This window comes from Miniopterus schreibersii (assembly GCF_964146895.1).
Source record: "Miniopterus schreibersii genome assembly, chromosome: 9".
Lineage (NCBI taxonomy): Eukaryota > Metazoa > Chordata > Mammalia > Chiroptera > Miniopteridae > Miniopterus > Miniopterus schreibersii.
The window spans coordinates 81,660,483-81,675,043 of NC_138118.1; the positions used below are offsets into that span (position 1 = coordinate 81,660,483).

The window sequence follows — 14,561 nt, forward strand, 5'->3', positions numbered from 1 at the left end:
TGCTTTTCCATTTGCCGTGTGTCAGGTGCCCGGCGAGGTCTCCGCCCGCATGTGGGAGCCCGGCGTCGTCAGAGCTGCAGCTGCTGGGACCTCCCCGAGTCCCGCCCCGCACACGCACACGCACGGCTCAGGGTCTGCGCAGATGAAGGAGCCCAGTGGTTCCCCTGAGCCCCTCGGCAGCTCCCCCTTTCTGGTGCCTTGTCCCCCGGATTCCACTCCCTGGAATGTCCTGAGCTCCGGCCTTTTTTCCTCCACCCGGCAAGGTAGCTGTAGTTGGTTTGGGTTTCCTTTCTCTATGTTGCAATTTGGAAAATACCAGCCGGCAGAGAGCCGGCGATGTGTTATTTTGTTTCTCGTAAGGCCCCCGGCCCCGATGTCGGAAAACATCACAAACTCCCGGGGTGACGCCCCCCCCCCCCCCCCCCCCGCTGGGTGGAAGCGGGGGAGGGGGCGCGTTGATCTGTATTAGGGCAGCTTCTTTGTGTTTCTTTCTTCTGTGGATTACTATTTCTGTATGTTTGTTGATACATTTCCACAAAGGCCACATGGACTGCATTAGCTTCTAGACCCCGGCCCCTTTTTATGCTGGTCCCTAAATACTTAGGGAATCAGCAGTAAACTTCATGAAGCTCCTATTCTGAGCCCCGTGCTCAGAGGAGCTGGGGAGTCGCATGCCAATGTAATACAAGAACCACATAAAGACTTTTTTATAGCTTCAAAGGCTTTCGCATCCCTGCAGAAGAGAAAGCAGGCGACAATGGGTAGCGAGCAGAGGAGACCGACGCTGCCTGGGTGACAGTAACATCCCGCGTTTAATAGCCCGCGTGCAATTCAAACCCTTCCCATAATCGCCTGACTTCATCCCGTGAACAGCGCTATGAGACAGTATTTTCATTTTCATCTTAAAAATGAGCAGCCTGCGGATCGAAGAGGCCAAGTGGAGCCCGGGTGGCAGCCAGGTCTCACTCCTGTGTCTGCTGCGCGTTTCAGACGCGAGCTCTCACCTGAGCGGGCGTCCAGGCCTGGCTGCGTGAGTGCAGGGGGCACCCAGCGGGGATCTTAGGGTAGGTGAGATTCCTAAGAGAGAGGAATGCAGCAGCCGCAAGGAGAGACAGGGTAGAGACACCCCCATAGGACAGGTGTTACCAAAGCGCGCTTAAAGTGATTAGCGTCAGCAAATAACAAGGTAATCGTGTGTGTGAGCGACGTTTAGGAAAAGCTTTCTAGCCGCCAAACAGGACGGACATATGAACAGAGGGTGAGGTCAGCGAGACCCTGCAGAGACGTCCTCATGGGCACCCCATAGTGACCAGTTAAGAGGGGGGCGCGGGGGCGCCGTGGGAACGGTGGGGGAAGTAATCTGAGAGGTAGCTCAGGTGAAGCATTGATGGGAACCTGGTCAGGGTGAACTGGGAGTTACGGAAAGGAGCAGGGCCAAGACCCACCAGCTTTCTTCCCGAGAGGGTGAGTGAGATGGGGGGCGGAGGGGCCGGAGGGGCGGGGAGACCCTGCTGGCCGGAGTTGGCTCCGGGCCGTCCGGGGAGCGCCTGCGGGCGTGACCGGCGTAGACTTGGAGTGTCGGCGAGTGAACCGTGGTCAGCGCCCCTGCCCCACCCCTTGAGCTTCAGGCCAGTTCGCCCGTGCAGACCAGGCTGTTCGTTAGCCCCTGCGCACGGACCGAGGTGGCCTGAGGTGCCCGCTTCTGCCTCCAGCGGGGCCTTCTGGAGCAGCAGCAGCGGGAGCGAGAGGACACCAGCTTCCGGGGCGTGTGCATGTTCTGCAGCGAGGAGTTCCTTGGAAACAGGTTTGCCCCCGTGCGTGTCTGTGAACGTGGCTGTTTCCATGTGAAAACCCATCAGAACACCCGCAGTGGTCGCCTAAGTTAAGCTCCACGGGCTTATATCGTCGGCAGCGATGTTTCGAGCATGCCTGACATCACACGAGCTGCAGTAGCTGTGAGCAGAGTCGGAAGTGAATTTTTTAAATGCCAAGCAGGTTTATGTTTAATGCTGTCGGACTTTTTAATTGGGTGGCAGGCAGGACTGAGTGAAGAAGCTACTGCAGACACGCTGTCCTGTATTAACTCCTTAGCTGAACTTTGAGCAGTATGACTCAAAGTATGACTGCTTTACTTTTGAAAAAAACACTGAATTTCTGTGACCCCAGCTCGCAGCAGGTCGTGTGTCGTGGCAGCCATCTCTCCCCTTCCCCGTGAGACTTGGAAAGGTAGGCGATGCAGTTTATCTAGTAGTTTAAAGGACAGAAACCCAGTCTCCCGTAGAGCGTTAGTGACAGTGAGGGACAGTGACACAGGCCCAGAACCCCTGGTGAGGCTCTGCGGCTCCCACACCTGAAGGCGTCTGCATGGCCCAGGTGTGCGTCCGCGGGAGGCCCGTGCCCGTCCTGCCCACTTGTGTTCATCCTGCTTTGTTCCTCGGTGCTTGAGGAGTAACATAAACTGCTCGGCCCCCTTCCCAGATCCGTCCTGTTGAACCACATGGCCAGAGAGCACGCCTTCAACATCGGGCTTCCGGACAACATTGTAAACTGCAGCGAATTTCTCTGCGTGTTACAGAGAAAGCTGGACAAGTAAGTACTTCATGCGACAGAGCCTTCAGCTGTTAGTCCCGGACTCATGAATTTTTTAAAAATAACAGAAGTAACTAAAGAAATGCGCTCTTTTCACTTTTCATGTTGGAGGACTCGCATTTGGTGTGACCGTCCTCACTTTGTGCAGATCATACTGTCTTGGATGTTTTTTAAATAAAAATGTCACACACCCCAAACAGCGTGCAGGCCATCTAGGGGTGTTAAATGGGGTGTGAAGAGCGTGCTCACCCCCAGCCTGGGAAACGGAGCGCTGGGAATTGTGTTCAGCCTCCCTCCGCCCTCCTGGTGAGCATTTCCCAGAAACCGCCATTCTGAACTTCGGGTTGATAATTTCTTTACTTTTTGCTATAACGTTTTTACATTTTTATTAAATACACTGCCACATTGTGGTATGTTACTCAGCTTTATGGGAGAGATAAGATGCTGGATGCGTCCTCATATTTACCCACATTTATACCATAACATCCACAGTCCCCAAGGTCATATTGTGGTGACCTTGGGTTTCTAGAGCTCGGCCTGTAGACTTGAGGAAGGACACGAGCCGTGGACAGTTGTTACACTTGGTGGGCGAAGCCAACGCTCGTTACCTTTGTGAGTCTCTGAAGAACATGCTCACATTTTCATTTTTAAAATAGGCGATTGGATTAGTAAAGCAGCCAAATAATTTGGGGGTATTAGCTATCTTTGTCTCAGTTTTAACTAAACAGCCACCGTAGCCAACTCGAAAATAAACATGCACCCTGCCAAGCCAGGCACGTAACGTGAGGGGTTTGGACGAGGGCGTCGCGTCCCACTGGAGGATCTGCGTGTCCTGAAGTGGACGGGAGTCGGTAATGAGACAGCACAGTGCCCGCAGCCTGGCCCAGAGCCTGGCCTGACCCGTGTGCCCCTCCAGCCTGCAGTGCCTCTACTGCGAGAAGACCTTCCGGGACAGGAACACGCTTAAAGACCACATGAGGAAAAAGCAGCACCGCAGGATCAACGCCCGGAACAGGGAGTACGACCAGTTCTACGTCATCAATTACCTGGTGAGTCTCCCCGCGTTGCAGCGGCTGCATTTGCACGGCACCGTCTACCTGAGCGCCGCCTAGTCGTAAGCAGGCGGCCAGCGCAGAGGCCGGGTGTGACCGAGGGGCCCTTTAAGCGGCGGCTGGCTTCCAAAGGGCCAGTTTACAAAGAAAAGATAACTTGATCGGTTGGGCTTGATTTGCCAGTTTATGTTTAGTGGGAATTGTAGAGAAACCGAGTCACTGAGGTCATCTCACTAGGCAAGAGGACTTTTGTGTGTCCGGCTTGTAGGACAGACGAACGGGGTCACAGGTGAGGGTTTTCAACACATTGAAACTCCCCTTGTTCAGAAGCCTCAGTCCCACGGACTGGCCTCAGGGTCACAGTTCCTTTGGGTTAAGAAAAGGTAATCAGCCCTGGCCAGTGTGGCTCAGTGGTTGGGCGTCTTCCGTGCACCAAAAGGTGGTTGGTTCGATTCCCGGTCAGGGCACATGCCCGGGTTCCAGGTCGCTCCCCAGTCAAGGGCGTGCAGGAGGCAGCCGATCGATGACCCTCATCATTGATGTTTCTCTCTCCCTCTCCCTTCCTCTCTCTCTAAAAAAACCAATAAAAATATTTAAAAGAAAAAGAAAAGGTATTCAGTTGGACAGGGAACACTGGGAGACTTACAGGGGCTTTATGACCGACACAGTGACTCCCGTTGCTGCCCCAACCTGCTGACTTCTGGGGGGTGCACTTAGCAAATTAGGTAAACTACGACTTGTGCAGAGGGGTGACGCCCCCCCCCCCCGGTGGGATCAGGCGGAGGGTGGGGAGCTGTTTCTGACACGTGTCTTAGGCAGGTGGAAACTGGTTTTCTCCTCTCTGTAAATGAACTGGAATTCAGACCCGGGCCAGAGAAGGCACAGCTGATTGTCACCAGCCGTTTATCTGTGGGACAGAAGGGAGCGTGTCCTGAATGACGTCGGGAACCGCTGCTCCGGGCTGGTACTTCCGTCTAACTGATCCGTATAGCGCTGGAATGAAACTCCCCTTGAAGCCAGCTTAGCGTGTGTTTGAAGACTGACTGAGAGGAAGCCGTGTAGCTGCAGATGTTTTACAACTGGCTAGCGGCAGAGGCCCGTCTGAGCCCTTCATCTTCTCTTCAAGTCGCTCAGTGATTAATTCCCGCAGCCGGGCTGCCTCGGGCCCAGCCCGTCCACCTGGGAGGGGACGTCAGTGTCAGCTCTAAGGATTCGGGCCGCAGAAGCTCAGGGAGCAATTCCATAGCCCTTCCTTCAGGGCTCTTACAAACCAACATTCAGGAGCTGGGATGTGCGGGAATGTTTGTAGCTGGAGGCGTTCGTCTCAGAGGCGACTTCAGAGGGACGGGACTGCTCGCCCAGTTCTGCTGGCACTTGCAGAAGGTGGGAGGCTCGTTCCCTGGGCATCGGGCCGCACGACTGTCGCAGCCGGAACTCTCCGCAGGGCCAGCTGTCTCTAGCAAGTTCTAGATCGTCCCGCCCACGCATGCCCGGCTTTGATGGGCGTGAGTCACGGCCTAGAGATGCGCTGCAATAACTGTATAAGATGGAAATTAAGTCACTTCAGGGTGATATTGACAGACGTGTTGTTTTTAACTTTGGCAGCATTTGAGCACTTGCTCTATGCCAGGCACTGTCCGGTGCTTCTATTGTCATTTAGCCTCAGCCACATCCCTGTGGCCCAGGCCTCAGCATTACCCCCACTTCCAAGGTTAGAAAGAAGAGGCCTGAAGACGCTCATGAAGTCTCTAGAGACTGTGAGTGTCCTAAATTAGAGGGGCGCTCCCCGGGCTCGGCCTTAACAAGGCCCTCGGGTGCTGCTGCGAGTAGAAGGTGCAATCACACAGAAGGCAGGTGGGGGCGTCTCCAGTGTCGCTGGTGTGGAGTCGGGCAGAGGGGACCCGGGAGCCGCAGCGGCATCTCAGCTTGCTTTATACCCCGTGGGTGGAGACATTTACTACGAAGAATAAATTCTTCCGAAAGTTGACCTGAGCAATGAATCATGACATTCTTTATTTGAAAAGAGAAAGCAGGCGACATGCAGGCCCCGTGTGGACAGCGACAAGAATCGTCGTCAGTGGTCAGCGTCTGTGGGTCCATCTCTCTCATCTCTCTGCAGAAACCACCTCACTGGCTTTGTGCATTTTACAAACATTTGAGTGCCTTCCAGGGACCAGGTTCTGGTGGCACAGGAGGAAAAATGCTGCAGGAAGGGGGCGAGTTGTCACAACTCTCAGCGTCTGGGCTGGTGTGGGGACGGCCCCTGGGCTCGTGGCTCCCACGCCAGGGCTGGTGCGCGTGTCCGTGTTCTCACCTCTCCCGCAGCAGAGCCCCGCACCTGCACCTCCCTCCAGACACGCTCCAGACCTGCCGTGCCAGAGCCCGCACGCCCCTGGCCAGAGGCCCCCGATGCTCTTACAGCGGGAGGGCCAGGGCCAGGCTGCCCGGGGCTCCTGTGAGCTCAGCAAACTCATATTGCTTCTCCTTCTTAGGTGGTTTCCTATGTAATTATTCAGACAGTTTCCGAGTAATGACAGACTTGCAAACCCATTACAGGCCCTTCGCAGAGACTAGATCATCTCCTTGGTTCAGTTCTTTCTTTGTTTTCTCACAAACGAAAGGGCTGGGTGGATGGTGACGGTGATGGGGACAGGTTCCCGGAGCTTCACGTTCAGATAGTTAGGCACCCCCACCTGGTTCAGACACCCCCCTCATTCAGACACCCCCTCGTTCAGACACCACCACCTCCTTCAGATACCCCAACTCCTTCAGACACCCCAATTCCTTCAGACACCCACCTCCTTCAGACACCCCCCTCCTTCATACACCCTGACCTCAGGGAGCTACAGGCCACTTAAATCATCGCTGAAGCTTTAGCTACAGGCTCCCAAGTGCTCAGGCTTCAAGCCCTGAGCTCCTCTAAAGGGACCTGGTTTTATAGTGATCTTGCCCTTCTTTGCTTTAATTTTTTATTCTATATGGAGGTGTTTATAGCGAAGTAGGCTCCGCCTTCTCTCCGTAGTTTATCGCGCTCTGATGAACGCTCTGCATTTCCGACGCTCTCCGGCGGGTTTCTGTGCGAGCACGTGTGTGCTGGGCGAGGGGAGCTGGGGGGCGGGCTGTTTTCCATGGCTCTGCCCTCGTTGGTGGCGAGCCATCTGACGCCAGGCTGGGGGTGTTGTGAGCACCTTCCTGCCGAGCTGTCCAGACTGTTTTCCTCGTGGTCTTCGCCTCCCTGATGTGACTCATTAGCAGCCCCGGTGTCTTCATTAGAGAGTCGTGTGCGTTGCTGCTCTCTCTGGGTCCCGCTCCTGTGATAAATCATGTATGTAACTGTACAGAGCAGGACACGCCGGGAGAGCCTGGGCCACTGTCACACGCACACGGCTTGTTTCCTGATACACCGTGAGCAGAGCTCTGTGTCCGCTGTCTCCCCTTCCCCGCCCCACCCCCACCTCTCTAATCCCTGTTTTTCCTGCAAAGGAACTTGGAAAATCGTGGGAGGAGGTTCAGTTGGAAGATGACCGGGAGCTGCTGGGCCATCAGGAGGAGTAAGTCTGGCTGCTGTGCTGACGGACTCGTGTGTGAAGAGCAGGGAGACGCTTCTTTAGTGGGTTTCAGTGTCACTCTGGGAAGACAGACTAAAGGAAAGAAGCCTTCTCCCTGAGCTTGCAGCTCCGTGTAGCACAGGAAAGCTGGGGCTCGGGAGAGCTCGACCGGGTCACTCCAGCAGCTGTCGTTCAGCTGAACAGATACTGAGCGGCCGTGGAAGGCATTGACGCAGGTAACACATGCAGGTGACACACGCAGGTGACACATGCAGGTGACACACGCAGGTGACACACACAAGTGACACGCAGGTGACACACAGGTGACACACACAAGTGACACGCAGGTGACACATCACTCAGAGAAAACGCTTTCCAAAGGGCCCTGCTGACTCGGCTGGTCCCTGACCCTGAAGGGACGTGGCCTCTGACCTCTGGAGTGGAGAAGGTGAGGGACTGGAGGTCAGTCTATTCTTGTTTATCGGGCTTCTTGGCTGAAGTCACGAGCTGGAGGAGGGTCCCCTTCAACCCGAAGGGCCCCCGTCACCCGTCCTCCCCTCACTCTGCTATTTGGCCTTTTTCTCTCCTGGGATTTTTACTTCCCTGGTTCAGGAAGGACGAGAAGTTGGCAGAATCTCAAAAAATAAATGCAAGGAAATGAGGAAATGGTTGAAAGGGGTGGGGACCCTACATGCTTTCGGAGTTTTCCATCGCCCACCCAGAGCTAGCACTTGCCCCATTTAAAACGATCACTTTCCCGCGTGAGACACATGGTTTGCCTTTAAAAACACACCATTTGCCACGTGGAACATGCCAGCATCACGCATCCCGGCTGCGCGCCCAGCGGTGTGGTTCTGAAAGCCCCCGTCCCCACCTGTCCCGCCCACATTAAACCCGTCCTCGCGGGAGGACATTGCGCCGATTCCGGCGAAGTCGCTGCTGGGAAGAGAGCAACGCGGAGCAGCCCCCGCCCAGCGCGCTCCCCCTGCTGCCGCCTTGGGTTCCGAGGGCCGCGGGCGCCGCCGTGATGCCACGTGCCAGGCCCTGCCGGCGTCGGAGGCGGGCGGGCGGGGCCCCTCCTGCCCGAGGGGATCTCGAGTTGCGGCTTTCTGTGTGCCACAGGGACTGGTCGGACTGGGAGGAGCACCCCGTCCCCGCCGTCTGTCTGTTCTGTGACAAGCAGGCGGAAGCCATGGAGAAGCTGTGCGTGCACATGGAGGTGAGACGCTTTCCTTCGCCTGAGTTTGTCCTGTCCTGTCCTGTCCTGTTCTGACGGGCTGACGGTAACACAGCCTCACCAGCTTGCACCTTTAGGTCCTCAGGCCAGTCCACCCTGAAGGGGCTACAGCAAAGCGGGAGGCAGCCCCCCATTCACACAGCCCCCCATTCACACAGCCCCCCATTCACACAGCCCCCCATTCACACAGCCCCCCATTCACACAGCCCCCCATTCACACAGCCCCCCATTCACACAGCCCTGGGGGGAGGCCCAGGCTGTGGTCTCGCAGCTGCCTCGGTGACCAGCATCTGGAAAGAAGGGATCTGGGAGAATTCCCCGCGTCTGTTCCCTTCCGGGTGCCACTTGTCACGAGAAGCTTGGAGCTGGCAGCTCTCAGCCTGTTTCCAGGGCTGCGGGGGCCGATTGCGGTGGGGAACATGTGCCCACGGGGACAGTTCCAACATGCTCCACCCACCCGTGCCCGTGGGGAGCCAACTCTGCCGCCTGACCCCCCCCACCCCCATCAGTGCACCCCCTCAGAGCTGCTCTGGCTTCGCGCAGTAAGGACAGGGCGGCCTTAGGAAGGCTCGGGCGCCTACCCGTGACAGCCCTGGGCCAGGCCGCCTGTGTGTGTACGGATCCCAGTGTGTGCATTTAAGTCACGGGGTCCTGGCAGGTGAGAGCTGGAAGGAGCCTGCGTCCCGCCCTGCCTGGGGGCTCCCCCTGCAGCCTCCCCACCATGCCCTCGCCCTCTGCTCGCTTTCCTGGCGGCAGTCCTGGGATCCCATTGTCCTGCCTGAGTGCCCCCTAAATGCCCTCAGGGCTGATGGTCTTTACTGTGTGAGCTGTGGGTTCAGACGGTCACGAGGTGGACAGTGGCAGGGGTGGAGCGGAACAGAATTAGCCTCCGCATCGTAAACACGTTCACTGGGGCTTATGGGAACACGGGGGTGGCAAGAAACCTGCCGGCTGACGCAGTGCATTCAGCGGCATAAAATGAGAAGGACTCTGTAAAGTCACCTCTGTCGTGGAGCAAAGAGCCCAGGTCCATGGTTCTTGTCCAGACATAGGACAGGAGGGTGCGTCTCCCCCGAGAGGGACAGCCTCGCCACGTGTCCCCCGAGACGGGACAGCCTCGCCAGGCTGAGTCACGCGTAATGAACGGGAAACTGCGGGTGCAGGCTGGGGGATTCGGGGTTTTACCTGGCACGCAGGGCTGTGGGGGCTAGATTTCCAAGACTTCAGAAGCAGGAGGCGATGGGCTGAGGCTGAGGTTCCCAGCGCCCAGGCTCCTGTGAAGAAGCGGTTTACTCTTCAGCGGGAAGAGTCAATATTCACCTGCTCACAGACGTGCCCATTCCTTCCCTTAGGAGGCGCATGGATTCGATCTCCTCAAAGTCAAGTCAGAGCTCGGTAAGTGGCCTTGGGGCTGCATCTCTGCGCCATCCGGGGAACACGCTCAGGTTCTGCCGTCATGAGGGAAGAGGACACGGCCACCCCGAGTGCCCCCCAGACGGTCTCCACCGTGGCTGGAGGCAGGGACTCACAGCCACCTCGAACTTCATGCTCACACACGGGCTGTGACTCCATGTGGTCCCTCCCTCCTTCTCACATGTATCAGTGCTTCTCATAAAATGCAAGTTCACATTACTGTCGGAATGTCCAACTGGAGTTCACATTCCAGCTGCTCCACCTGCCGGCTGTGACCCTGGCCCTCCGGTGACGAGCATTCTGGGGAGGGGGCCGTGTACATAAAACACCCCATGCTGCTCGGGGTGCAGCTGGATCCGTCGTCATAGATGCACCCAATGCATTGTCCCCAGAGTCACTATGACGGAAAGATTCAGGCATTAAAACAAAGTACGGACTTGCTAATGGACCTGAGACCAACCGTGAAAAGCTCGCTTCCCGCGGTCCAGTCCGCGAGCTCTCCTAGCTCCGGGCGTGTCCTGTGCTTTGCTGCAGGATTATAACGGCGCAGAGATGGGCTCCCAGGGGTCAGGTGACTGTGTGTTTCCATCTCTCAGGATTGAATTTCTACCAGCAAGTGAAGCTGATCAACTTCATCCGGCGGCAGGTTCACCAGGGCAGGTGCTATGGCTGCCGGGCCAGGTTCGCGTCCAGGGCCGAGCTGAGGACCCACCTGGCAGAGGCCAAGCACGCGGCCCTGCTCCCCGACAGGCAGACGTGGGACCAGCCCGAGTGAGTGCGGTTCCCTGTTCACGCCTTTGGTCTACTTGTGGGGCTTAAATAAGGGAGAAACGCATGCTTAGGGGGAGGGGAAAGTTTTCAGAAGCCTGTGTTTAAGTAATTCCCTGCCCTACAGATAACCACCTGGTTCAGACTTTGTCTGTGGAGCTAGATGGGTATGTAAATAGATACAGAAGCATAGATTTTTTAATTGTATTTTGTTAACAAAATATGGTAAGCATCTTTCGCATCTAATACACATCTATGGCGTCATTTTTAATTGGTGCCAAATATCCCATTGCCGGAATATGTCCTAATTTCTTAGGTGTCACTTTTTGTTCTTACAAATAGTAATACAGTGAACACCCGTGGGCCTGCACATTTTGATTGGGCCGGCACCTGTCTGATTATTTCACTTACGTGAACTCCCGGAAATGACTGTGTCTAAGAGGGTGCAAGTCCCAGGGCTTTGGGCATGTATTTCCCACGCTGGCAGTTTAACATGAAGCGCCTGGTCTGCTGTGCACGCCTACGGGGCGCTCTCAGGCTCCCAGGTATCCTTGGCCAGTCCAGCCTCTGGCTGGTCCTCACAGCGCTCTACTGACCTCGGTTAAGTGACCTCTGAGAGGCTGTGGGGTTCTAGCTGCTTGGAGGTTCCTCTATTCCCAGGGAATCAGTCAGGTCCCCCAAAAACTCCAGCCAGAAAGCTCTATTTTCCTCTTTGAAACAAAAGGCTTTGGTTTTCCACAAATCCCAGGTTTGGGAGAAGCAAGGTCAGCCCTGGCTGGACCCGGGGCCTTCTTCCTGTAATTCTTACGTAGGTTGAACTCTGTAGAGGCGCCCAGAACTAACCACACAGCGCGTCCAGACGGGGACCCAGAACAACACATAATCTATAGAGCTTTTTTTTTTTTATCACCCAGAATGAAGGAACCAGTAACAATTAGGCTGGGAAGGAAAACACAGGGAACACGGTTGTTTTCCTCAGATATCTCAAGGAGCAGGGTATGAGAACGTAGCTGTATTCGAACGTTGCTGACCAGGGGGAAGAGCTGGGACCTTTGAGCGGAGTGGGGGGTGCCTGGTGAGCCCGAGGCTGGAGCCCGCTGCCTTCGAGGCAGTGAGTTCCTGATGAGGTAGAAAACCAGCCAGGATACTGCAAAGACGTGCGGGCCCGTCAGGGTCAAACTGAACGGCATCCAGAAGACACCTCCCTGCCAGCCTTGGCAAAATGCCGTTGAAATTGTGGGCAAGGAAGCCTAGCGAAAGTGTAGTAACGTGTGCACTCAGCAGCCCAGGCATGCTCTGGATTAGTTATAATCTGGTCACTCAGTATCTCTGTGGTGTTGCAGGTACTATTTTCCAACCTATGAAAATGACAGTCTGCTGTGCACACTGTCTGACAGCGACAGTGACCTGGCAGAGCAGGAACAGAGCGGGAGCGTCACCGTCATCGGCGAGGACACGTCCCGGCTCCAGGCTCTGAAGCAGAGCAGCGTCCTGAACCAGCTGCTGCAGGCGGGCGTGAGGCGCTAGGGGCCGCTCGGAGCAGTCCCCCTGCCCCGCCGTAGCGAGCCAGGCGCAACAGAGGCCTGCACACCGGAGCCCCAGCCAAGGACGCGTCCTTGCTGAAAGAAACTTTTAGAAAACTAAGTGCTTTTTCAAAAAATAAAATGAGGACTTTTTAAACTTTGGCTCTAACGTTTTATTACGTAATCATCGTTGCATATCTCGTTTCATCTGACTCATTGTGATAGAACACGCAGATCACAAAGAGATGAAATGTTCAAATTATTTATAAACCAGGTTTCAGCCAGAGTTGCAGCCCTTCCCCCAGGCCCTCTGTCCGGGAAGCCACAGATTTGCCCGCCGCGAGCTCCGCGCGCTGCGCTGGGTAAGCCGCGGCCTGGTGGCCCATCGGGGAGCCACAGAGGAGAGGAGATGGGCAAAGACCCAGATATCGCGCAGGTCGGGCACTGTTTCAGGACGATCGAGACTGAGGACGTATCGTTACCGCCTTCTGCCTGGACTTGCAAGCTCCCTAGAAATGGATGTGAGGCCAAATGGCTTCACTTTCCACTGCTGTGTAGGTAACGGATAAGTGCCATTTCCAGGAAGGCAACCATGTTCCATTAGGACATCTAACAAAATTAACAATAACTTCTTAATATAAAGAAATGCCTTTTTACAGTATTACCGGTTATAAGACAAATGCTTTAAGCCTCCTGCTAAGATGCAGTGAGGAGGGGAAACATCCCTTTTAAGGATTCCTCCCCAAAACGTGTAATGCGAATATGACGGAGACGCAGGCATCCAGTCCAGGTCGAGGGAAGGTCTGTGGGACACTTGGCCTTCATCCCTCCCCAGCCGGGACCGGGAGAAAGCAGAGGCGATGCTCTTCAGACTGAAGACACAGCGCAACCTGCAACCCGGGATCGGATCCTGGACCAAGAAAAAGGGGTTTTCTTTTGCTATAAAAGGTGTTAGAGGGACAACTGGCAAAACTTAAGTACAGTCTGTAGTAAATGTTATGATACTGGTGCTAATTTCCAAATGTTGGTAATTTATATGCAGGATTAATACTCAACCCACTTCCTCCCAAGGCCCTCAGATTGCAGCCATTGTCTGCTTAGTCTGCAGAGGGCCACCCCACGTCCCCGCGGTTTAATGGAAGGATTTCTGCACGCTGCGGGGATGGACAGCTGCGGGAGTAAACCGGAGCCGCAGGTGAACTCTCGGGCCTTACGATTGATACTTTCGGAAGCTCAATCCCTGCTGATAACAATTTGCAAGACTGAATGGCGTTGCAAGAATGTTAATCGAAACTGAAAACACTCAAATAACTTAGCACAGTATTAACTCAGTGTTCTAAGGTTCAAGGGATGCTGTGTCCCTGTGTTCAAGGGATGCTGTTTCTCTCTTGGTCCAAGACGGACAATTCCTGTCCATTTCTCCCTTGGCCCCAGAAGGCCCCACTCGAATGCCGTCTTTGCCGCCCTCGCATCTGGAATGTCCTCTCAGGCTCCCAAACGGTGAACGATGCCTTTGGAACACTCTCAACAACCAGATGCCTGCTGACTTGCATGTCGGTGGAGCTGTTGCTAACGGCAGCCCGTCTCTGTGTGCCCGCAGGAGGGGCTTGCTTATCTTCAGGGCCTGGGCCCTGGGAGTCAAAGCAGCCGAGGGGGGTGTTCAATCCTGTGCTTTCAAGCACAGCGCACGGAGCGCCCTGGGGAGCCACTCGGGCTTTCCAGCCTCCGCTATTTATCTGCACGAAGTTGGTGTGGGATTTGGAGGAATGTAAAAGGCCTAGCCCAGGGGCGAGCATGTAATGAGGCCGAAGCCACTTGTTATGTTTGTTGTTTTAATGCTCTTTGGTATTGGGACGAGCCTACGGGCTGCATGCAGGGAAAGGAACGGGCCTTGGGAAGGATCTAGGGAGGGTGTAACCCTGTTATTACATAATTGTGGCCCAAAATCTCCATTAGAGGGTTATTCTGTGAATTAATCACTTTTTAAAAGCACAAATAATTTGTAAATTAAAGTTTATCCTAGGTATGTGTGTACAGGAAAACACAATATATGCAGGGCTTGGTACTATACGTGGTTTCAGGGGGACTTGGAACGACGTGCCCCCCGAGCCCCGTGGATGAGGGAGCGGCTCAGGTTCTGTGTTAGTGTCAGCTGAGCCCAGGTGTACATTTCATGTGCTATTCATCCGAGGGTGTGTTTGGAGCAGTTCGTGTGAACAGACTTTAAAAGGCTTTTTATTCGGAAAAATTTCAAATGTATTCATAGATTAGTATGATGAGCTCCCACGTCTGTGAATATTCTTATATGGAGGAAATCAAGTTAAAAAGAACATCAAGGGCAGCTCTGAAGTGGCAGAGAATTTGAGAAAGAACAGACAAAGGACGGTGGGATGAAAGGGAGGGATGCCTCAGACAAAGGCTCTCTATAAGA

At 54.9% G+C, this 14,561-nt stretch overlaps 1 protein-coding gene across 2 annotated transcripts in view; it reads left to right on the plus strand.

Moving 5' to 3' along the window:
* Positions 1-12,239, plus strand: part of ZNF277 (zinc finger protein 277) — a 44,190-nt gene extending 31,951 nt beyond the window's left edge. The window contains exons 5-12 of one of the 2 annotated variants that reach the window (XM_081147754.1): positions 1,713-1,804; positions 2,479-2,589; positions 3,506-3,638; positions 7,125-7,192; positions 8,312-8,408; positions 9,779-9,821; positions 10,436-10,610; positions 11,951-12,239. In XM_081147754.1, the coding sequence (XP_081003880.1) occupies positions 1,713-1,804; positions 2,479-2,589; positions 3,506-3,638; positions 7,125-7,192; positions 8,312-8,408; positions 9,779-9,821; positions 10,436-10,610; positions 11,951-12,134 (903 nt within the window). In that variant the 3' untranslated portion in view covers positions 12,135-12,239. The remainder of the gene's footprint in view (positions 1-1,712; positions 1,805-2,478; positions 2,590-3,505; positions 3,639-7,124; positions 7,193-8,311; positions 8,409-9,778; positions 9,822-10,435; positions 10,611-11,950) is intronic. The other variant, XM_081147755.1, reaches the window with a different exon arrangement.
* The last annotated feature ends 2,322 nt before the right edge of the window (positions 12,240-14,561 follow it).